Raw genomic sequence first — 24,968 nt, forward strand, 5'->3', positions numbered from 1 at the left:
TGCATCTGTGAGGGCTCTGTTGGCCCTGTGACCCCGATTTCAATAATATTATGAGTAACAAGCCAAGCATGTCCAAGCTGTGTTCAACACCTCTCAGTGTTCTATGGAAATATTCTTGTTGTATCTTATGTATTTGCAAGAGTTTGTTAAGTTGCAGTGCAATAGTTGCTTCTCTCCACCTCAGGGTCAGGGAAAAGTGAATGAATGTTGTTTGGCGGTTCAGAGTTCCCACATTTTTTGGAGTTCTTGGGATGGGTGATGGAAGATGCCCCCAGTGGGGAGTCTATCATTCTATCGGGGGACTTCAACACTCACATGTGGAATGACAGTGTTACCTGGAGGGGTGGATTGGGAGGAACAGCCTGCCCGATCTGAGGTGTTCAGTTATTGGTCTTCTGTCTTATGTTCGAACATAAGGGTGTCCACAAGTGCAAAAAATGAGACTGATATACCATATTATTCTATGTGTCACTACACATTACCCATGAGACAGGACACAAAGGGTCTTGGTGCACTTGATCAATGATCAGCTTTGTAGTCATATCAGCGGACCCGCGGCTGTATGTTCTGGACACTTGGGTGAAGAAAGGAGCAGAACTGTCGTCTGGTGGTGAGTTGACAGAAACCCTGTCAGGATGGTCTTCAGCGCCCACCTATTGAATTTCCCTTGGGACCAGTAAAGTATCTATCTCTATCTATCTAAGGCAGAGCTTCAACTGCATCCTGGGGGTGGTGGGGGACACAGAATCTGATTGGACCATATCTTGCCTTGCCTTTGCTGAGGCAGCTGTCTGAAGCTGCAGTCAGAGAGTCACTGGTGCTAGTCATGGCAGCAATCCTCAAACCTGCTGGTGGACACCAGGGGTGAAGGGTGCCTTCAAGCTGAAGATGGAGTCCCAGGACATGGTTGCCTTGTGGGACCTCTGAGGCAGCTGACAGCTACCATCATGCCAAATGATGCGCAGCTCAAGCAGACATGGAAGCAAAAACTTGCACGTGGGAGGAGTTGAGTGAGACCATGGAAAAAGACTTTGAATCAGCCTCAAAGAAATTATGACAAACCTCCAACTCAGAAAAGGGAAGCGCGACACTTCATTCACACTGTTTACAGCGGGGATGGACTTGCCATGACCTTGACTGAGGATGTAGTCGGACAGTGGAAGGAACACTTTGAGGATCTCTTTAATTCCCCTGGCATGTATTCCATGGAGGAAACGGAGCTAGAGGACTTGTGGGTGGGGTTTTGCATCACTGGGGCAGAAGTTGCTGAGGTAATTAAACAACTCTGCAGCGGCAGTTCCTCAGGGATGGATCAGCTCCGTCCTGTGTTTCTCAAGGCTCTGGATGTGGTAGGGCTGTCATGGCTAACACATCTGTGTCACATTGTGTGGACACTGGAGTGGCAAACTGAGGGATGGTTCAGAGGGTGTGTTCCATTTGCAGAGGGATCACACTCATCAGTCTTCCTGGGAAGATCTATGCCAGGGTGCTGGGAAAAAAATCCTTCCGTTAATTGAATCTCAGATTCAGGAGAAACAATGCAGTTTTTGTCATGGCCATGGAACACTGGACCAGCTCTACAGCCTCATGAGGGTGCTGGAGGGGACATGGGAAATGCCTCCCGGACGTCTCACTGTGCACGAGACCTCAGGGCAGACCCAGGACATGATTCACTACATCTCTTGTCTGTCCTGAGAACACTTTGGTGTCCCCCAGATGAGCTGGCTGAAGTGGCCAGGGAGAAGAAGTTCTGAGCTTCCTTGCTGAGACCTGCAAACCCGATCTGGATAGGCAGAAGAAAACAAAGATGGAGTCTGATTCATTAGTGCGTAAGCAGGATTTTGCTGTTGTACTTGCTGGAGATAGAGCTAGTTTTACACTTAGGTAACATCTAGCACTGTTCAAGCTAGGGATCGTGCCACCCCAAAGGATCACAAGAAAAATCTGAGGGGTCATGAGACGATTAATATAAGGAAAAAATGCTAATTTCTGATAAATAAATGTTTTTTTTTCATTTTCTATAATATTGGATAATTTTACCTAATTGGACTACAAAACTCTTTTACATAAAACCATGTGAGAAGTTTAGAGGAGAAATGCCTCTTTAGTAGAACAATTCATGAGGTACATCGCAAGTATCACTGAAAGTGTTTCTGGTCTGCCATCTTGTTAAGCTCTTAATTTTGCTCAAAGGAGTGATGCAGGATCTCTGAGGAGCCATGAGCAAGGATAAACAGTAATTCTTTTGCCATCCAATATACCTCTTTATTGGATATCAGATATTGACTGGACGCTGCAGCTAATTGGACTGATTTGATCTATGACATCATCACTGGAGTTTCAGTGAAGACACATAGCAGATTAAACTCAAGTGTATCGCTTTCAAGTTTTATATTTTGTTTTCTGATTCACAGTTCAAATTCTTCATTTATTGTCCCTTTTTTGTTTGTTTGTTTTCATGATCTGTTATTCCCACCATTAACCTTTATTATGGATACATTTAAAATCAGAGAGAGTAGAAGAATCTGTCTCTCAGCAAGAAACACTTCATATATGTTTTAATTTGTGTGTTGGCATAGTTACTGTCCTTCACACTGGGCACTACTTGCGTGAGCAGACCCTGAGAGTCTGGCGTCACAGATTAGATGAGAGAACATTGACATGAAGGAGACTAAACATTCTTCCTCATCAACACCTGGGTGTCTGCTTTGATAGGTTGCATATCTTCCATTTTCCTTGAAACACTTGCCTAATAAATAATATGCAGTGATCAAAAGATTCCATAGTCATATTCTAGATACAACTAAAAGATGCAAGTGAGTCAAACATGGATGCAATGTAAGCGATTTGGGATGCAACCATATCAATCTGAAACATGACAAAGAGCCACAACCACACACTGATTTTTGTAAGAGGAGACAAACAAAAAAAAGCACATCAGCCTCTGAAATGTAGTGAAGTATAACTATAAAGTGGCGGAAAATAGAAAATACTCAATTAAAGTAACAAGCAGTTTAGTTGGGCTTTCCACCACAGCCCATAACACAAATTAAGATCAAGGTAAACCAGACAGTAAACCAAACACACTGTGGAATAGCAGACAGATGAGTTCCTGAGTTGCTACAGGTTTGACGTGGAGACATAAAAAAGACAAACTTAGACTGTGGACTTGTTGCTACAGTTTCTGAAATGTGGACCAACAAAAAGCTTTTGTATCCCACATTACTGATAATGTCAAACAAAGGGAATAACTATTATCGGTACTGTGTGATAATGGTAAACAAAAGGGACTAGTCAGTCAGGCTAAAACAAACATATATTTCACCTTTTAATAAGACAGTTGCTACCAAAAGTCTGCTATCAGTGGCTGTTCTCCTCTGTCTGTGATTTTCATGCAGATACTTCGATATGAGTTTGATGAACTGGCTTTTGGAACATCATCAGTTTTTAATGCATCAATTTTTTTCACTTCCATGTGCATTTTTATTTTACTTTCTTGCTAAACCGGGATATTTGTCCTTAACTTACAGGTATGTAATTTTAATACAACCAATTTTATTATTTATTAATGTACAAAACTGCAATTTCCCAAAATGTTATGGGGTCCAGGTAGTCTGTGAACCTTTATATTCAAAAATGAGTCACATTTTTCAATGAAGCTATGATTTCTTATCTTTTTGGATGGAAATTTGGGCAGTTTCATGTATTTTGATTTGTAAATTTGTCTTTGTGGAATAACATGTCCAAATGGAACATGAGGGAGTAGAACAGTCTTTTAACAGGGGATACAGTACTGCAGACAGTCTTTTACACATACACTTTATAGACAAAAGTATATAGTATCATGTTCTTTGGTCATGCCTTGCTTTGTCAAAACAGCAGTTTAAAACTCAAAGATATTCAGCTCACATTGGTCCATAAAAAGATAAAAGGAGCAAGAGACAACCAGAGAAATGTGGGGGGTTTTGGGGGTTTTTTTTTTTTGTTTTTTTTTTTTTTGCTTTAAAACTGGCCTTAACGATAATCAAAAGAGTTGGTAATTAACATTCTGTCGTTTGATTAATTGAATAACCGACTAATTGATGCAGCTCCACTTATTGAATTTTTATCTACAGATACCTGTTTGTTTCTGCTGGAGGATGTGTCCTGGCGGTTGTCACGATGGGCATCTACAGCATGCTTCTGTTCACCTCCACCTTTGTCTTTATTCTGCTTGTGTGCACTGTGGGACCCAGCTGCATCCACAATTGGGCCTTTGGTATCCAGATGTTGTGGCAAACTTTCTGGCACCTGCTTATACAGTACAAAGAACACTACGTACATGAACCTGCCTGCACCAGGTACTATTCTAACGAGTTAATCGGTATGTAAGCTGATGTTGTCATGCATTGTCATGGCATCCAATTTGAATTATGAATGTTTACTGAACTGTATGGTTAACAGTTCGCATAATTAAAGGACAAGTGTGGTGATATTATACTTTGTATTTCTTTCGTTATAATCAGCACGATTCCAGTATTTTCAATAATCCCACATACATTTTCCTGTGGATGTAAATTATCACTAGTACACCAAAAAGGCACCACTTGCTCCCATACAGCGTTTGCTTCTGAAATTATTCAGCCTTTTCTGAAACTATTCAGCTGGACTAATACATATTTGATTTTTGTATTTTCACTAGGTTTGTTTAGAATAATATAAAAAGAAAACTGAAGCAGCAAAGAGAGCTACTGTTCGGTCTTAAAATGTCCATCTCACTAACTTAACAAGACGAGGAGCATTAAGATGGACAATCGCTCTCTGAAAAACAAACCCTCTAAGTATTACATGAAAAATAAAGAAATAAAAGCAATATTTGACTATTTCAAGCTCATTGAGTACAAAAAAAAGACCATTTCTGGCAATACAATCAAAGGCTGAAACATTTGCAAAAGTACAAACAGATGTTCAACCTTTCCTCTAGACCTCCTCATCCATGTTGACTTTTTGTCAGAATTGATCTACTGCTGTTTCCAAAAATCAATGTTGTGATATGATCAAAAGCTCCAGAACAGATACAAAATGGACCTTAAAGTCACATCATTTCGTCAATGCTCTTCTCACCCTTAAGGAGAAACTTTTCTGCTCTATGGTCTGAGGATAAACATAAAATGCATACAGATACTTGAATGTTTATTCCTGTTTCTGACAAGGAGGACTCGTGTAATTAAATGAATGACTCTTGCTCCTTCAGATTGTTCTTGGCAGTGTCCTCTTTGATGCTGCTCACTCAGAGAATCACCTCAGTGTCCATGGACCTCCAGGAGAAACGAGTCACACAAACATTTCATGTTTCATCCAGAAGGGAGGCTTGTGTGATGCTTCTCCCTCTCGTCAGCTACATGCTTAATTTCACCACGCTGCTTGGTGGCCCTTTGTGCTCCTACAGTCGATTTGTGTCCCGAATGGCAGAAATGAGGCCCAGCTTTCCACCTAATCCTCTGGGTGTGGTCTTCCTAAAGTTGATACAGGTGTTTCTGCTGGAGAGTTTAAGGTACTGTTTTATCTATTTTCTGAAATGTAACACCTACGATCCCTACAAATCCATCATTCTCTATGGCATCCTATGGGTTTGGAGTCTGGCAGCAGTTTTGAGGATTCAATATTATTCTCACTGGAAGATCAGTGAATGTCTCAATAATGCAGCTGGGTTTGGCTTTTGGGAAAATTCTCCAGGAGATGCCCCAGACTGGAGCAGGCTATCAGATGGAGATTTCTGGACCATTGAGGCGTCAAGCCGCATGTCAGAGTTTGCCCGTCGATGGAATGCCACAACCGCTACCTGGCTGCGCAGACTGGTTTATACGAGGTGCAAATGCTTCCCATTGTTCATGACTTTCGGTTTTTCACTGTGGTGGCATGGTTTTCATTTAGGTCACTTTATGGGAATTTGGACCTGGGCAGCAATGGTGAAAGCTGATTATCATATACACAGACACCTACAGCCCAAAGTTCCATCAGGGTGGAGAAAAATTTACACTTGTTTAAGCTGGATAAACACTCAAATGAGTGTTTCTTGTATTGTTATAGCAGTGGAATTAAGAAATAAGTCTAGTTTGAGACTTTTGTTGAGAACATACATTGGTCTGTTTCCACTTTTTAATATAGCACTGCTCCTTATCCTCAGGTAAAGATATTCTAACTGTACCTTGAATAAATTCTGAATAGCTTATGGTGCTTTCAGTCATTATGGTCCTATTCTCTAGCACATGAACTAAGGATGCTGCAGCAGTGTCTCTCTCTTTTCACCAGGTTTCAGTTAGGCTTAAAAGTTTGTGGTTATGATGTAAACTGTTTATTTTAGAATTGGTATTATTGTTATTATGCTGTTTTTTAAATAACAATAATGAGGCTCATATATTTTTATATATGTACCACCTTTTACTTCATATGGTCCTATGTTAAACGATTTGACACGTGTGATCTTTACCTATTTTTTATGCCTTCATTTGAAAGCACACCGAAATTACACCTATTGTATGAAATGTGCTATACAAATAAACTTGACTGCAGAAATGGATCATTTTGTTCAAGTGATATGAGATGTCAGGGGTGAAAAGTTGTTATCTGCTAACATAAACTGAAGGACATTTTTATAATTTAAAGGTATACTCTACAGGATTTTACAGTAGGATAGACAAAAAAAATACATGGATCCTCTTAATAATTTCTTTTAATCCACCAGAAAGCATGTGGTGGTGTCTGTATCTACAGATAACCTACCTTCTGGCTGTATTTTCTTATTTTCACATTATTTTGGTACCATCAGGATGTTTGAGGGCATCGGAAATTCTAAACCTACATTAAGTGAGCAGTGTAGCTTAAATGAGACCATTTCACACGAGAGAGCAGTTCAGCACAAGTCTCTGCTGGTCTGTGCAGCTTTCAGCATTTTACTTTGATTGCCCAACCTACATACTGCATGAGTAGGCGTGACCACTCTCTGCATGCTCATATTAAACAAGCAGTTTCATGCAAACCAGCTTAAGTGTGCCAAGTGTACACTCCCTGCCTGGGAGCTGCAGGGAGCTGCAGTAAACAAGAGTCTCATGAAGAAAGTTGCTATTCAGAATTTGCATAAAAACAGTGTTTCAGGTTCATACAAAAATGTAACTCCTCTTAGGCAACACTTAGACGTGTTTTATTTTCTTGTTTTTGGAACATTATCGGCGGAAAAATAGAGCCGATTGCTGAGTCTCATTCCCAGGACTTTGATTACAGACTTGAGTTGGCGGCTCGCCAAACCAAAGCGTATCTAATGATCTCAGCAACCAACTATGTTTCCCAGAAGTGCTTCACCTGGTGCATTTAATAACAGGAAATAACAAATCCTGTCCTTATGACCCAGATATTTTCTCAATGGTTGATGGACAAAAATGAACCTTAAAAGACCAGTAAATACCAATAAAGCTACATTATTTATCAATTTAATTAAATCAACAAATGTAAAAACATGTGTGAGCAAAAGTCATTCTTGGGTGTGTTAAAATCACACAGCCTACCAAGTACACCATTTGAGAGAGCATCCGAGAAGAACCTTTTGACTGATTATCTCGCTTATCGGAAGGCCTCCTCATTTTGCAACAAAGTCTCTCTTCTTTCTTTCCACAAATTGCCAGCAACTATGCCTAAAAATAACAACAGTCCAAGGTTTCTGTTTGAGGCAAATTTCTTCCAGCAGTCCTCTGGTTTGTTCATGTCCAGTGTGTAAATCTAAAAGTGAGGAGAGCAAAAATCACATTTTAATAGAAAACATACAGGACCTACAAAAATATTCACCCCATTGGATGTTTTCCCCTTTAATTGCCTGTATAAATAGAAGCATACACAAATTTATAAAAAAAAACCCTCTCTAACATCAAAGTGAAAACAAATTTCTACAAATTAATTTCAATTAATTAAAAATATATAATGTAAAGTAAGCGATTGCATAAATATTGACCCCCTTCAAATCAGTATTTAGTAGATGCACCTTTGGCTGCAGTCACAGCACTCAGCCTGTGCGGATAGGTCTCAGTCAGGTTGTACGTTTGAAACCTGGTTTGCATTATGTCTAAGCCCAGTTACGAATGGTATTCATTCACACATTTACGTCACAAATTCATTGACCTGAATTTTATCTCAAGCTGTACAGTAATAATTAACCTTTTGGCAGCAAGTACCCTGACTACACTGTACGACAACAAGTCCCTCACCTGATGTGTTAGGTGAATGGCCACTGTGGACAGTACTGCATAGTAAGGGAGAGTCTGTTCAGCACTGATCCCAGCTGCAACCAGACCCGACATCATGGCCACTGTGAAGCCACTCAGCCAAGGCTTGGTTTGTTCCTGGAACCTCAGTGCAGTAGATTTGACTCCTATCTTGACGTCGTCCTCCTTATCCTAGTCATCAAAGAAAGAACTGAGGTCAGAGTCAGTGTTGCAAGGCATTAAGCAGTAATCCCCGTTTCCTAGATAGCAGTCATATGAGTTAAAGGAATAATTTGCATTTTTAATATCTAATTAAGTAAACTTAACTTAGTGCGTGTTCATGTTTCAGTTGCACCTTTGCAGCCCTTTTGCTCTTAAATTTAGCTCAAGTGTTCCACCTACAGTCCAGAAAAATGAATGGCCCAAAGCTCCCGTTTAAATCCATAGTCCAACCATGTATTTTTTAAACAAATTACAAAGCCTCTTGGCTCATTCATGGCTACACTATTGAAGAGTTTGTCTTTAAGATAAATGACAAATATTTCCAATATAAATAATCATTTAGAAAATATTAACCAGTTCATTTTAACTGTTTCCCAGCTATTGTTTTTGCTACTACTTTGCAAGAGAAGACCCATTCCCTAAGTTTTTAATTTAGCTGAGGAGTTATAAGATTATTCAATAGTTTTAACTGAAAGCTGGTGCTGCATGTTCAGTATTTAAAAATGGACGACTTGACAACTTGGTGAAAAATAAAATAGGATTTCTGCTGTATATTCATTAACTGTCATTTCTACCAAAATCCATGATTAAAAAAAAATTTGTTAATTATTAAATGAAAATTTCAAGTCAAATAAGCAATTCAAATAAAACTGAAAACATTTGTGGGGTTCTGTGGAGCCCAGTAACTCACCTGATGTGCATAGATTGTGTCATATATCAGTGTCCACATCACTCCTGAGAAATACAGCGGAAGGCACACGGACCAATCACAGGAGCCCTTGACAGCGGACCAGCCGAGCAGCGCTCCCCAGTTGAAAGTAAGGCCTAAATAGAAGTAACAGGAGGAAAGTGAGACCAACTTTATCTTCACTGATGAGAGGAAACATTAACTTCAGATGCAGAGCACGACCACATAAGGTACATACCCAAGACAAACTGCGGCCAGTAAGTGATCCTCTTCATCAGTGGGTAGGTGATGACAAGAGACAAGGAAGCAGCACCCAACGCTATGCTGTGAAGAGCATTATGAAAACTGTGAGTGTCAAGCCATTCAAGTTTTTCTTTTGTCAGCATTCTATCGTACATGCTTTACTCTTATACATTAACACATCTAAAGCAGGCATGGGGAACAGATTTATCCAGTGTTTGTTTTAAGGTGTGATTCACAGTTTTTCTAGTCTGCCTTAAAACAGTTGTTAGGCTCTTACGTGTATGTTGAAAGAGGTTTTGTTTTCTCTAAGTACTCCTGTTTATTCTGTTGTGATGGAGGAGATCAAAGTCCTCATTTTGTGTAAAAATGTATTTCAACGTTTATCTGTAGCCAACAGACTAACGCAAATCAAGTGAGTATTTCTCAAAGTTTCTCTTTTTAGTATACAAATTTTATTAAAACGTTGATCTTCCTAAACAGATCTCATGAAAACATGAAGATCGGTGAGTACCTGTAGTAGTTGAGGCACAAGAGAACCCCAAGCGCCAGAGAGAGCTGGCCCCCTAGGAACACGAGTGCCTGCATCCGAGAAATCTCTCCTGACGCAATGGGTCGAGTGGCTGTCCTTGTCACCTGCGCGAAAACGTCATCATTTTAAAATAGTGCAGAAATCACGGTAGAAATGTACACTTCTTACTAGTAGAATTTAGTAGGATGTCACTGACTGTGACTAAGTGAGGGCTGGCAATGCAGCGTAGTAGAAAGCACCGCTATAAACCATTAATGACATCTTATTGATTAATATGGCTTTGAAAGCACTGTTTTTAAAGTTATCAACATGCCTGATCAGAAAAGATACATCCAAAAGAACATGTTGTTTTAAGCAACAGAAAATGAAATTGCTGAGGAAATAGGTAGATAACGGAAGTCAGAGATGACAGGATTAAATATAAAATAAGAGCTGAACTGTCCATAAGTCATAATACATTTAACTACATTATGTGCATGAAAAAGCCACCTGTTACTCTGAGACACTGTGTGAACAGCTATGTATCTGTAACATATACCTTTTTGTCAAAGTCTTTATCCCACATGTCATTAATGGTGCAGCCTGCTCCTCTCATCAGCAGAGCACCTGTACCAAACAGGGTGAGCATGCCCAGATGTGGGAGGCATCCTGGGTCGGAAGCCAGGGCTATGCTCCACGTACATGGGAGGTACAGCAGCCATGTCCCTACAACACACACACGTAAGGCTTAACTCAAAGAGCTGAACATCTAATCAAAGCTATGAAGAAATGAAGGCTGAGCTGATAGAGACAGTAAATATTTGACAATTTAAACTGCGGTCTGGTGGGGAAAGTCAAAGCAGGGCAATATCACTAAAGCTCAGGGGCAGTTTACTTTCACCAACCTCCATGGTGCTGCCAAAACAGTGAGTGACTGTGTGAGTTTGAAGCAGCTTGCCTTCTGAACTGTGTAGTATACTCTTTGTGTGTCATAATAATACTGGTGTAACTCCACTCAAATTAAAGTGGACATTTATGTTTTTCACAATTTAGACCTTTTAGTTTAACTCCAAGCTGCAGACTTAGACAAGTAGATGTAATGTTAAAAGTTGCTAACTTTTTTTGCATAGTGATGCACAGAATATCACACTGTAGGTTTAAATGAGGTTATAAATGCAGGAATGCACTGATATAGTTACTCTGACAAAATAACTTCCAAAAATGCTCATTTAACAGTATTCCAACATCAGAACTAAAACTAACCCTGAACCAATCCCTGTATTAGTTTTGAAACCTAATATAGGCCAGTATTTACATTATGACCATGCACAGTATCAGTTTCTCTACAACACATACACAGAAAGATGTGATTTGCTTTACAAATGAATGCACAAACCAATAGGCTTATCCAATCTCATCAGTCGCAGGTATGGCCTTACAGGCGCTGGTGCTGAATTCACAATTGTAGCAGCTGACAAAGTGAATGACCTTCTCCCATAGTAGTGTGTTTCAAGAAGTCCAAGAGATGGGCGGATTGCACTCGGGCTGTAAAACACTCTTCTTAGCATATTGGAATTTGGCTGGAAACCATCTCTAGTCCCTCCTCCTTCCGTGTTGAGAAAGCAGTTTGACAGGGAGGAAACACAGGAGTAAAAGGTTCCATGATGAATCCTCCTCAGGGCAGTTAGAGGTAGCCGGCTGGTCAGCTTGGTGGGGAGCATGGTGTTTCTCTGAGGTCAGGCTGACATTATCCTTTTTTCCCCCCACAGAAAACGTCACCTTTGAACACACAATTAGAAAACACTCACATACACACACAATGGACTGTCAATGGCGTTTTCACAGAGGAGGACTGATTTGCTGCAACAAGCATTCCTTTTGTACTAACGGGAATCAGCCAGACAAAGACTAAGATGTTCATGTGTCAGAGATGTCTCAACCTTTTGCCTGAGTGTAGGTGCATTTCATCAGTCGGATTTCCAAGGTGGTAAAAGTAAGTGATAGATAAAGTCATCCTGAACACGGCACACATTATTATTAATGTCATTCTCCCATTACTGAAGGTGTAATGAATGTTAGCCACAAACCAACTCTGCTAATTGTTGCTTAAAGTTTGGCTTAAGATATTTCAAAGGATGTGTACCAATGTTAATTTGTGCAAAACAGAATGCAGTACCGGTAAAACTTACAAGATGGGTTACAGTAGAGAAATATACATTTTAAAGAAGAGAAGTCATTTGACGGGTGGCTCTGCTTTCCTGTTATGGTACGCCCAATATGTGTTCCGGAGGAAACAATATCAGGACTCGGAACCAATGACATCCATTGCAGGGAACGGTCGATGTCCATAGGTACGGCTCCTACAGGCCAGTTTTCTTTTTGATTGGATTAAATGTATTTGTATCAAACATCATATCAACTATATAACTGAGGAATGACAACTATGAATAAATAAATAAAGATAAATAAAATTATTCGAAACGGAACTGCTGGGGCCTGTGTCCATATCAAATACCTGGACCCTGTGTGAAAAGGTATCGTACAAGGTCCGTTTCGAACAACGTTCCTTCTCACTGAAGGCAAGGTGCGCGAATTGGACAGCGTCCAGTGGCAATGTATTGTATTGTATTTATTTTTTTTATTTATTCATCCAGTTATTATTTATTATATGCATGTATCCACGTATTATTTTTGTTTGTCTGAGCTCATATCAGTTTTCCTAATAAAGCTTCCCATGATACTGAGGAATTTAAAACTGTATGTTAATCATAAAGGTGGATGTGGTGGATATTATTTTCATATAACAACCAAAGTAGCCACACCGTGACCGTTCATTTGATTAGTCTTCTCTGGTGCATCAAGTGACATTCAGTGTGCTTTTGTGCATTGCAAGCAATCAATTTTATTTTGAAAGACAAATGACTCTCAACGGAAGTGAATTTGGAGCGGAAGCATCAGCCAAACAGAGTTGTACTCGCGGGAAAAATGGCGGAAATGTGTGGTCACTTCACATTATCAACATCAGCGGTCCTAAACATTGCCTACTAAATCTCGTCCTGCGTTTGTTGGCACGTGTGAGTACATAATTCTTCAGAGTATTTTAACAATTCGCATTTGTCCAGTTGTATTTGTTCTTTTGATTGTGTTGTTAAGAGAGCTCTCGTTTTACGTCTCCTTCCTGTTGATCGTAAAGTTAACCGTGTGATAGTTAAGTAAATATCGAGGTCCTAAATGGCTAGTAGCTTAGTGCCGTTGAAGCATTGTTGGTCTGTTTAGAGGATTAGCTGGCCTATAATCGAAGAGCGTCATATTTGTTGTTGTTGTTAGTGTTTCAGTGTCAAATCTCGGTAGAAATCAGTGGTAACAAAGTAGTATATTTATATATAAATACTGTATGTGGCGCTTGTTTTGTACCTTGCTCAATACCATGACGTATGCTTTCAATCCCCCAGGTGTGTCACAGCTGTGTCTTTACATGTGAGGATCTGGGCTTAGAGAGAAATGCAAGATGCAAAAAGGTATTACAGTCATTTTCCTGACAATGTAAAGTGTTGTTTCACTGTAGTGCATTATTATATTAAGTCCAGTATTCAATATTATTTACCTCTTCAGATTCAGTGAACTTTTCCACCACTGGCCACTTGATTTCAAATCAAGCCGTCACTCAAGAATCGCAGATCAAGTCTGTTCAATGTAGTCACTGTACACTCATCTTCAAATCCAAGGTCTGCCTGTCTCAACACCTCACTAAGGAGCATGGCTTTGATGAAGATGTTGCTCTCCAAGTTGCTGGCTTTAGAGCTTGTGGGACTAACGAAGCCAGTACTGACAAACATAGCAACAGTTCAGGAAATTATTTTGAATGCCAGCACTGTGATTTTAAAGCTTGTAGTCAGGATGTTTTAAACAAACATGAGAAACAGTGTCTAATAAAACCAGATAATCGTGACGTGATAGGAGCGCTAATAATTTCTGAAAACCCGGAGACAAATCAGGACAAAGAAGCTGCAGGAGCAAAAGAAATTTCCTCTGTTTTCTCAGTTAAGCCTTCTTCAAAAACCAAATGCACACTTAACTCACACAAGGATCTGAAAACATACAAGAAGCCTTTGCAAACTATTACCAAATATTTTGAGGCATCATCTGGATTGAAGGAGGAACCCACAGTGAAGTTAGATGACATCCCAGTGGCTCTAGATAGCACCAAAGGAACCCTGATTTTAGAAAAATCTCACCTGGACTCCAGCCCAAACAGTAGTGGTGTGTTTAAAGTCACTGCAAAGCCCACGATTGATATGTCCAACCGTGTGAGTGACTGTTTTTTGTTAGATAACCATCTTTTAGTTACAGACCTGACACCACCAAACCCTAAAGAACAGTTTAAAGAAACAGTTCCTAACAAAGCTCGCAAGAGGATCAATAAGGAAAGCACAAAAACCTTTTGTGCTAAGAAAACAAAGTTGGACAAAGAAGAAACAGGGCTTCGAGAGAGCGCAAATGCACAAACACAACAATCATCAAACAGTGCAGCGGTTTCATATGAATTTAGCGACGACGAAGAGGAAAAGAAGGCCTATCTTGTTAATGGAAATGCAGAAAGCCCAGAAGTGTATTTGTGTAAGCACTGTGACTACAGTGATGGGAGCATCAGACGTGTGTCTACCCATTATCAGAACGACCACCCTTACATAAGATATAACACTGGCTACATTCAGGATCCGAGTGATCAGAGTGCCACCTTTCGGTGCCTGGAGTGTCCAGTTGAGTTTTTTAGTGTAGCTGACCTCAAGAAACACTACACAGAAAATCATCCGGATGCCCTGAATGTATTCGGGATGCAGTCAAATGAGCTCTGTTTGGTTTTCAAATGTTTTGTGTGTCAGTTTACCTCCAATGCATTGAAGGACTTGAAAGAACATTACAAGGAAAAACACCCAACACATGAAGTGGATAATTCCTTGATGTACTGCAGATATTCAGTGACCAGATGTCAAGAGGAACCATCACAGTTGAATACATGTGAAAAAGTGATCACTTTAGAAATGCCTCAAGAGATTTCCCATGAGGGTACCAGTACACCATGTAAGGAAGTCAAAAATGTTCCCTCACCCCAACATCCCACCTCCAGCGGAGCAGACGTGGTGTTGTATCACTGCAACAACTGCAAGTTTAGTCATAAGTCAGTTGTCGTTATGCACGTCCACTACCAAAAGAGCCACCCAGATGAAGCAGTCACAATAGACAAAATCAAACAGTCGGCTCAGGTCATGTCGCATACGACTTTGCAAAGCACACCTGATAAGTCTATTAGCTCTGTGCCAAGAATAGAAAAATCTACACCTCAAAAGAACATCTCAAATTCTTCAAAGGAAACAAGAAACACAGTGGTGCTTTCGAAGCAAAAGAAGATTTCATTCTCTTTGCAAAATCCTAAAAGTACGGCAAAAGCTTCGAAGATGCATTCCCAGTCTGATGAAACTAAGAAAGTGGAATCTTTTGAGGACAGAAGGAAAGGAAAGAAGTCACCTACAAAGCATACCAGGGAAGTGTTTACTGGAATGGACAGTTTATCCTGCATTTCACCAAATGCATTGTTTTACTGTCAGTTTTGCAGTTATTCAAATAGCAACATCAAAAGTGTTGTTGGTCATCATAATGCAAAACATGCTGCAGATGGACCAACAGACAGTTTAAACATCTTAAGGTACAGTGCTGAGGTGCAGAAGAAGAAATTTAAAAGTGATGCTGAGGCCTCAGTCAGAACTACATCTACTGATGAGGAAGGCATAGCAGATGCTTTGGGGATGAAATATAATCCTTATGCATGTGCAGAAAACTTGTTTTACTGTGAAAAGTGCAACTATGGAAATCCATCTGTGCAAGGAGTAATCAACCATCAATGCAAAGTTCACCACGACATTAAAACCAACATGGAATCTGTTAATGAATACACAGCTTTGATTCGTGATGAGATTAAAAAATCAAAATCTCAAGCAAAGGAACTATCCTTTTCTTCTCATTTGCCTCTTCCTTTAATGAATGAGGGTGACGAAAACGCATTCTTCTGCCAGTTCTGCAACTACAGAAATCCTAATATGAATCTGGTACTGCGGCATTGCGTAAAACAGCACAGTGGATTTGAGTTTAAAAGTGAGCAAATCCGTAGGTATACTTCAATTGTTCTCTCACAGACAAAGAAATCACACCTAAAAACCGCTGCAAGCCAAGAAGTCAATCAGGCACCTCTGAGGATTAAAGGAAATAAAAAGAAAAAAACAAAGATGTTTGGGAACGTTTCAGCACCACCTTCAATAAGAGCTTCGCAAACACAGAGGGCCCTTCAGTGCCATAGATGCAGATACAGCACTCAATATGTGTATCTTTTGAGGAGGCATATGTGGAAAATCCACAGGTCAAATCGCTCAGCTCCAGATATTTTAAAAATGTATTTTAAGCGAGGAACTTTACAGGCAGGTTATCACTGTGATTTGTGCGTTTCCTTTCATGAAAAGGCAGCAGACCTCTATGAACACTTCCAGGAACAACACCCAGGACGTAAACTAAGCCTTGAGTATGTGAGTACTCGGTTATATGTTGGTCCTGACACTTGCTCATCTAAAAAGAAGAAGGATCAAATAAAACACACTCTTGATAGCAGTAATGGTGATAGCACTGGTGGAAGTCTACTATCTGAAAGATCTGGACAGAATGAAATCCGGAAGTATTCCTGCAGAGCATGTTCATTTAAGGCTAGCTCGCTGTCGGGTATGACACGACACTGCCGTGCTGTTCATCCCTGGTCTGTAAAGGAAAATGGCTCAGTTCTCTATCTCCTCAACAGCAAGAAGCAGAATGCAAACAGGCAGGTGGAAGACCAAAATGAAGAGTCCTTTGATATCAGCCAAGCACCTCTTGAATTTGAACAGTCCCCTGGTTCATCTAATCAAGCAGTATCTTCCAAAAAGCTCAAGTGCCCTTTCTGCCCTGGAAGGTTCCTTACCCAACATGGTCTCAACACTCACTGTGGAATGAAACACCAAGAAGATGTAACTAAAAATTCCCACAAACAGCTAGAAGAGCAAGTGCAAATCCAAGCACGTGTGCATGTCTTCAGGTGTCCTCACTGTACCTACGTGAATACCAATTATCAAGGAGTTCTCACCCACTGCCAGATGAGGCATCCTGACCTTGCATCCAGGGCAGACAGTATTTTCATAGAAGAATCGCATTCACAGAACTGGGAGGACTGTGTAAAAAGAAAAGGTTCTGATTTGCGACTTTGTGGGTACATGTGTAAAACATGTCCCCAAATCTATGCGTCGCCAGAGAAGCTGAAGAAGCACTGCCAGGAGGAACATAATGAGATGATGGAAAGCACTGTGACAAGCAAGGCATCATCTATCAGTAAAAAGAAACGACATAAGATCCACAGCAATCAAGGATCAGTGTCGAAAGCTTCCTTTTTACGTAAGAAGATATATTCAGTGATTAGGTGCCAGTACTGCTCTTATACTTGCACCACAAAACTTGCACTTGGTCAGCACTTGCAGGTTCACAACAAGAGTGCATCTCTTTCGACGGCTCAGGATTGTTTCTACAAGTGTGCCCTGTGCTCCAGTTTTTATTTCAGCAAAAAGCGTCTAGGAAATCATTATGCTACCAAGCATGGAAAGGCAGCCTTCTTAAAATATTATGTGCCGCTATACAAGTGGGTCCACAAGAACCCAGTGCCTGACTGCTCTTTAACTCAGCAACCAGAAAACGCATCTGAGGAATGCAAATCTAGTATGACAACAAAGGAAAACCAAAAATTAGTCTACAAGTGTCCCAGTTGTCCCTATGTGAACGCTAGTTACCATGGCACTCTCACTCACTGCCAAATGAGACATCCAGACCTCGTAGCTAGAGCAGATGAACTTCAAACCAGAGAAATACTTGTATCCAACATGGTCGGGTGTACATTGGGAAGAAGTTCAAATGTAAGAGGGTACATGTGTAAAAAATGTCCACAAATACATGTGTCGTCGAAGAACCTGAAAATCCACTGTGAGAGGGAACACAATCGGGCTGAAGCAACAGCCTCTGAACGTTCAGATGAAATTGAAACCGAAAATGAGACTGAACACAGTTCTCGAAGCTCAGTATTGGAAGCCGTGTCTTTAAAAACCAAAACATCAGTGGTGAGCACCACAGAAGCTGGCTTCAGTCACCAGTTGGGCATTCCAGGGACATGTCAACCGAGCACGCTGTCAGTACAGGACAAGACATCGCTGTACAAGTGCCACATTTGTCCCTACAGAGGATCATGTCGAAAATACCTGTATTGTCACTACAAACACACTCACAAATTGGATTCATTTACCACATGCAAGCTGCTACAGAGGTATAACAAATATAAAAACACCAAGGCCAGAATCCTGCCTGAAGCTGAATCTGAGCAAAGTGCTCATGTCAAATGCAAGATGTGTCCAGACTTGGTGTTTGACTCCTCTCAGCTCCTTATTGCCCACTACAGTACTTTTCATAGCACGGGTTGCATACAGGACTTCATTGTTTTATCACAAGCATCAAAGAAGACTACAGGGCTCTACAGGTGTGCGCTCTGCAACAAACAAATGAATGGCATTAGAAAGCTGTGTCATCATCTGGAAAACCACAGAGAGAGGGAGAGAAAGATGGCAAGAGCTACAAAGGCGATCACGACAACACGAGAGGCCACATCCATTGAAGTAAGTTGACCCTGCCAACATGTAGTTCTACACTCTTGACAATTTGCTACATGTTTTAGCTACACTCTTAAGTTAAAAATTCATTGACTGTTGCTGTGTTGAATTTTTAGCTCTGTAAGCAAGATGAACTGCCCATGTTAGAAACTGTGGAGGAGCTGGCCCAGTGGAATGTGACACCAGTGGAGACCTTCACAGTGCCACCAAGTCCTCCGTCGTCCCCTTCAAAATCTGCTGATCTAGAGCCATCAGAACTGAACTCAAGAGAAGACAAACTGACGTGCAAACAGTGTGCACGGACATTCATGTCCCTGAAAGGTTTGCGTTCGCATGAGCGGAGCCATGCGGCATTGGCAGCCATCAAGAAACTGAATACTACCTCAGCGTTAAAGCACAAGTAAGAAGAAAGTTTGGTGATTTGGACTTAAGAATCAGGGCCAACATGACCAGAGAGTCAGTCAGCATTTAGCGATGTGAAAAATGAGGTTCATTACTGCTTCATACTGTTCTTCACAGTTCAAACTACTCCACACAAAAATCTCAAATTTGTGTAAAAATAACTATTGTTAGTAATTGGGTTTACACTTGAACAACTCCACATGCAACAAAGCTAATTAATACATCACGGTATTGTTAATACTTAATACTTTATTCAGCAGTACAGTGTTAAGGTAATAAATGAAAAATACATTACTGAATTATATGTACTTCATGTCCAGAACTGTGATTATATGTGACTAAATGGGATTTTTTTTTTCTTAAAAATCTCAACAGCATTAACAAATACATCCTCTACAAAGCTGGGACTCTGCGGCCTTTCATGTGTAGCTTCTGTTCTTATCGGACAACCGTCATGGGCTTGTGGAGGAGTCATTTTATGAAAAAACATAAAGGTGAGTAACCTGTATATATAACATACCATTACCTCACGTTCAGTAAGTGCTTCATGTTACTACGATGCGTCACATATAACCTTTTTCCCCTGGCAGATAGTTTTACCCTTATGCTAATTATCGACTTTACGACCTGGAGTACTCACACCTTGTATTGTGATTTTGCAATGTTTTCTATGTTTTATTTCATCTCTGTGCTGCTGCTGAATGCACAGATGTCCTTACTGATGCCGCTGAAACTAACAACCGAGATGAAGAGAGCACTCAGAGGGCCGTTGAGGACCCACTTTATTCCTCAGAAGAACTGAACCATTTGCCCGAACTTGATGAAGAACCTGAAATTGCTGAAAGCAAGTCAACCTTGTTATGTTTTGTAAATCATAATGTAATAACTTTCAAAATGTAATATGCACCTTTTAGCATTAGTAGCTATACAAAGAGTGTGATTTATTTGTCCTTTGACAGAATCACTGTACTTGGAGCCCCCGGATGTGCAGCGGCAGTTGAATCACTATAACTTGATGGCTCAGGCTGGTGCTCAGTCTAAAACGAATGTGGAAGAAAATAATTTACCTGATAACAGTCTGCTTTACTGTGAAGTCTGCAATTTCAGTACTGGACACCTGTCCAGTATGCGACGACACTACCTAAATCGCCACGGAAAGAAGATTCTCAGGTGTAAGGACTGTGACTTTTTCACCGGTTTAAGGTAAGTTACAACCAGCATGAGTGTTTTTCTTTATGTAAGAAAAAGGAGTTTGTTTTTTGAATTGCGAAAACTTTTTCACCACCATTTTCTTCATTTTTTATCTACTTTTCATTATATTTGATGTAGTGCAAATTCAGGCGCTTAAAGTCAGTAACACTGACTCGCACATAATTTCCACAAAACAGAAATGTACTGTTATCACTGATTTGTTTGGTGTTAAATTAATTTTAGCAGACAGGGCATGACCAAACATGAATTTCCTGGGACAGGAGGAAATAAACACACAAAAAAAAGTCAGCCAGGATGGAAACAGTTAAAAACCATTGCTGTGTCCAGATCACTATGCTGGTCACTCATGGTCTAGTTTAGTCTAGAGTAAGCAGTACATTGAGACTGAGACACTGAGTGTTTTAGTGTCGCAGGACTGTAATTTTTGGATTGTCGGCAAAAACTAGTGTACATGTATCGAACACTTTTTTTTCTTTGTTAGGAAAACCCTGGAAATGCATATGGAGGCGGGTCACTCTACCTGCCAGTCAGGACCTACTCATCAGAAAGACCTCCGTTGCCCTTTCTGTCTCTACCAGACGAAAAGCAAGAATAACATGATCGATCACATTGTCTTGCATCGCGGTAGGTTCGATGCTCGGCAGCATGCTGCGTTCATAACCTTTAATGCCCTCATCTATCCTGATGAGTCTTTTTGTTTCTTTTGTTTTCAGATGAACGTGTTGTGCCAGTAGAGGTGTGTCGCTCGAAGCTGTCACGTTATCTTCAAGGCATTGTATTCCGCTGTCACAAATGCACTTTCACGAGCGGCAGTGCTGAAAACCTGCGTTTGCACATGATGAAGCACAACGAAATCAAACCCTACAAGTGTCGGCTGTGCTACTTCGACTGCACTCAGCTGAGTGACTTGGAGGCACACCTGACTGATAAGCATCAGGTGAGGATTTGTAGCTGGACTGCCATATGGGTCACTGGAATTCCTTTGTTTCTGACTAAATAATAAATCATCCACTTTGAATGTCCTGGATTTTGGAAAAGAAAAGGGAACCATTGACATCCTGGACAAGATGTCCATGTTGCTCATTTTCATTATATGTAAAAATTCCTTCTGGTAATTTAATGCTATTCAGTGAACCCTTAGGTGCTCAGAGAGTATTCCAGGTATGACACAGTGGTGGACTAGTAAGTAAAAGTTTGTACAGCGCATTCACGTCATAGCCAAGAAGATGAGTGAAATTAGTCCAGTAACAAATTGAAAAACTGTTGCAGCATTTGGGATGGATTTTTCTTGCGTTGGTGCCGTTGCCTTTTTGCACACTGGCCCAGTCCCCTCCCCTCAACTCTGATAGACTTATCACAGTGTAGGGACATTAAAACTAAGATGTGTCCTTTTAATTTCAACCACGCATCTTGTTTACCAACAGTGTTCATTTGGTGGTTTTTTTTGGTTTCTGTTTTTTTTTTTTTTTTTTTGCTTCATGTTGATATGATTGTAGCTTCCAAATATGCTGCTTTTTGTTCAGCAGAACTGTTTTCATTTTAACTGGGAATGCACAACAAATACTCCATCCAGTTTTTACATGTTCAGTGCGTGAAGAAAGCTGTTCACATTGAGCTTTGTTCAACACTGCAAATTCCAGCCGAGTTGTTCCTGGTTCTTTGGAATGTACTGTCTTCAAAGCAGTTAGTATCACACTGGGAACAGTGGCTGAGAAACTGGTTCAGACCTTGGTTTCTCTGAAGCTCCTGAAATAGTTCTTGGGGCACTGGAAATTTTGATTTGATTTCTTTTGTTTGTTTGTTTGTGTTTCTTTTCTGCAGGTTCTGAGGAATCATGAGCTTGTGGGTCAGATCAGCCTTGATCAGCTAGAGACAAGGGTTGGGAGGATGCAACAAGAGGAATCTATGACATCTGACATGCAGCGCCACGACAATGACAGTGAGGATGTAAAGACTGAGGAGTTTATTTTGGACTGTAATGAAGAACCACACGTGGCACAAGCTAATATTGTACAGATTGAGGATTCATATTGTAATGAAGGGCAGAATGGAAATCAAAAAATCCCTGCCAAGTGCTGCCTAATAGACCTTCAGCAGGAGAATATAAAACCAAACACCACTGTTGAAGAGAAGCAGGAGCAGGACCGACAAGAACATGCAGAGACTGTGTTGTCACCAGATACTCCAAGAGGAGAGGAGATTGAAAATAAAGCAGAACAAAAAATTGATAAAGGGAACAATACCAGTGTCCAATACGAGTATTGCAGCTATCCAGAGAAAGATATGCAGACAAATAAGAATCAAACCCAACCAAAAATCAAAGATAGTGAGGACAATATTTTGACCTTCACACAACTAAACGAGTCTGCAGAGGGGAGCTCAGTAACATTTGGTAAAATTGCTGAAGAAACGCAGGCCCACAAGCTTCCCATTAAGGCGCTAAAGCATAGAACATTGAACATCGAGGCTAAGATAGAAGATGACATACTACGTCATGTCCTATGGCTGGATGAGGATGGCAGCATGCAGAAGATACAAAAGAAGTCAGGTCAGGACAGACCTATTAAGACAGAGCAGAGCACTGAGCCTGAGGTTGTAAATAATGTTCTGAATGAGCTTTTATCGCTAGATAAAGAGGGCAGCATCACTTCGGCACACAACCAAAATGATCAAGATCATACAGAGCAAATTTCAACCCCTGCAAAGACGAATCACAAGCAGGCAAGTAACATCAGGACTCAAGAGCATTTTACAGTTCAAAGGTATTTGCTAACTCTTGGGCCCAGCTGTAAAGAACTTGAGATAAACCATAAGGGGATCTTAGGTGTATCATTTACAAACTGCAAAGAGAAACAAGTGCAAAATCCAAAAAGCAGCGAGGAGGTGAGAGACACCTATGGCGAAATGCCATTCCTTGAGAATGAATGTCTGAAAGAGGAAATGAACCCTCTCAGTTGTTGCAAGGAGGAAGATCAGAATCTTGAGCAACAGCAGGACAGAGAAGGTGAGACGATCGCAGAGGATGATAAGAACCGGCGCGCCCATCCGGAACACCAGGAGGGCGACGAGATGAAGGAAGATGAGAATCTACATGTGCCCAAAGGTAAGATTACCTGCACTGAAGCTAAATGAATTATTCTGAACATATTGAATAGAACAAAAGCTTTGATGCATGGTTAATATCTGCACCCAATGTTGTCTGTGCAAGTCTCTACTCCAGCAATGTCCTGGCACACGTCAGTCTGGGTTGATGTATGTCAGAACCGTTACCGATTAATCATGAATTTGATATTTGTGACGGGGGGGGGCGTAAAAGCAGCAGCTTCTTCATATTTGCTCCCTGCATCGATTGGAAAACGATAGCGTGACTGCTTCCCATGTCTGTGCGAGTGTATCAGCTGATGTGAATCTGCTGGCTCTTCCTTACTGTATTAAATGGAACATGTGAGAGCTGAAACTAACCGGCCTTTTTTTCATGTTTACATGTGTTAAACAACAGACTGCATTCCTACATAATGGGACTGGTATGGTAGATTTCACTAATGTTCCCCTCTCGGCTGTGAATATGCAAGGATTTGATTATTTAGACACTGTAATAACATTTGATGGTGTCTAATCTAAAATCCATTCCGGTCTGATGTACTTGCACAACAGCTGATCAGGAAATTATTACAACATTGGGTGCTACAACCCCCTTTTGATCAGTTTTATAATCACTCACTGAAGTTATTAAAGCTGTCAAACAAGAGTGTTACTGGTTTTGCTTTTTCAAATGCCTGGAAGTCCCGATTTACTGTCTGATTTTGATGATAAATTGATAAAGTGATCAGTTGAATATCTTTGAGGTTTTTAAGCCCAAAACAAGCAGCTTTAAGATGTCATTATGTGTTCTTGGAAAGTATGATCGGCATTTTTCACTAATTGTTTCATAGTAGTTATGAATGGTGCCCAGGTACGTTTTGGAAATGACTTGTGACATCAGCCTAAGTTTCTATTTCTGTTGTTTATCAGGTGCACTCACAGTCATGGATGGAGCAGGTACAGAAGAGAATCTGTTTGTCTGTGAGTTTTGTGGACGAAACCTCATGAACAGCTCTGAACTGCAGCGTCACATTATTCGACACGGAATATAAATGTTATGAACCATACTTTGTATTTCTGAACAACCCCTTTCTAAATGTTATTTTTTTTCTGTTCTCTGTTTTGTTTTTAGATTTTAAACTCTTTATAATTAAATGTTTTATGGGACAGCTAGTTATTTGTTGTCAAAGGTCAAAATCATACAAAAAAACTTAAGACTGTGAACTGGAGACGAAGACCTGGACCAACCTCAATACCACTCACTGTGGAAATGGTTGTGCTGCCTTCAGGTGCTGTTGGGTACCTGTGAGTTGTGTACCTTTCCAATGAAAAGGTACGTGACTCCACAAGTAATCAAATGCAATATTAACAGTGTTTAGTTTCGTCTTCTGTGTCAGTAAAGTTGTTTTTACTTTCTGCCATTTGTCGAATATAACCCACAGTTTTATTAATAAACTAAAAGTATGATTGCTACACCTGATGTGTGTTCCTGTGTCCTGTACTAAGCTACTGCATAAGAATAAGGCGATTGCAAAAAAAAACAAAAAAACGAAGCCACAGACGAGGAGCTGAGGTCGCACACGGGGCCAATAACTTCTGAACGAGCGTGGAACTAAAATAAACAAATCTGCCGCCTTGTTAGTTGTTAGATTATTTGT

The 24,968-nt window shown here is 40.4% G+C and overlaps 3 protein-coding genes across 5 annotated transcripts; 2 read left to right on the forward strand and 1 right to left on the reverse strand.

Annotated features, from left to right (window-relative positions):
• The first annotated feature begins 4,041 nt into the window (after positions 1-4,041).
• Positions 4,042-6,596, forward strand: mboat4 (membrane bound O-acyltransferase domain containing 4). Of its 2 annotated transcripts, XM_046386354.1 has the most exons (3): positions 4,042-4,340; positions 5,234-5,533; positions 5,716-5,909. In XM_046386354.1, exons 1-3 carry the CDS (start codon positions 4,162-4,164, stop codon positions 5,765-5,767), a joined length of 531 nt encoding a protein of 176 aa, XP_046242310.1. In that variant the 5' UTR covers positions 4,042-4,161; the 3' UTR covers positions 5,768-5,909. The 2 variants fall into 2 exon arrangements, with proteins under 2 accessions (XP_046242310.1, XP_046242309.1); XM_046386353.1 differs by having other exon boundaries at positions 5,234-6,596.
• Positions 6,597-6,926: 330 nt separating this feature from the next.
• coq2 (coenzyme Q2 4-hydroxybenzoate polyprenyltransferase) lies at positions 6,927-12,174 on the reverse strand. Of its 2 annotated transcripts, none has more exons than XM_046385390.1 (8): positions 12,109-12,174; positions 11,289-11,671; positions 10,452-10,618; positions 9,896-10,017; positions 9,380-9,465; positions 9,145-9,278; positions 8,235-8,423; positions 6,927-7,752 (listed from the first exon to the last, which is right to left on the reverse strand). In XM_046385390.1, exons 2-8 carry the CDS (start codon positions 11,611-11,613, stop codon positions 7,597-7,599), a joined length of 1,179 nt encoding a protein of 392 aa, XP_046241346.1. In that variant the 5' UTR covers positions 11,614-11,671; positions 12,109-12,174; the 3' UTR covers positions 6,927-7,596. The 2 variants fall into 2 exon arrangements, with proteins under 2 accessions (XP_046241346.1, XP_046241345.1); XM_046385389.1 differs by having other exon boundaries at positions 12,082-12,111.
• A 640-nt stretch (positions 12,175-12,814) lies between these two features.
• On the forward strand, positions 12,815-24,785 carry LOC124057316 (zinc finger protein 462-like). The gene is made up of 11 exons (XM_046385391.1): positions 12,815-12,966; positions 13,345-13,410; positions 13,505-18,621; positions 18,732-19,015; positions 19,393-19,511; positions 19,727-19,861; positions 19,977-20,220; positions 20,711-20,853; positions 20,943-21,166; positions 22,051-23,332; positions 24,241-24,785. The coding sequence occupies exons 2-11, from the start codon at positions 13,401-13,403 to the stop codon at positions 24,360-24,362; spliced, it is 7,680 nt and encodes a 2,559-aa protein (XP_046241347.1). The 5' UTR covers positions 12,815-12,966; positions 13,345-13,400; the 3' UTR covers positions 24,363-24,785.
• Positions 24,786-24,968: the final 183 nt, after the last annotated feature.

The sequence above is a fragment of the Scatophagus argus genome, chromosome 4, assembly GCF_020382885.2.
Source record: "Scatophagus argus isolate fScaArg1 chromosome 4, fScaArg1.pri, whole genome shotgun sequence".
Classification (NCBI taxonomy): Eukaryota; Metazoa; Chordata; class Actinopteri; family Scatophagidae; genus Scatophagus; species Scatophagus argus.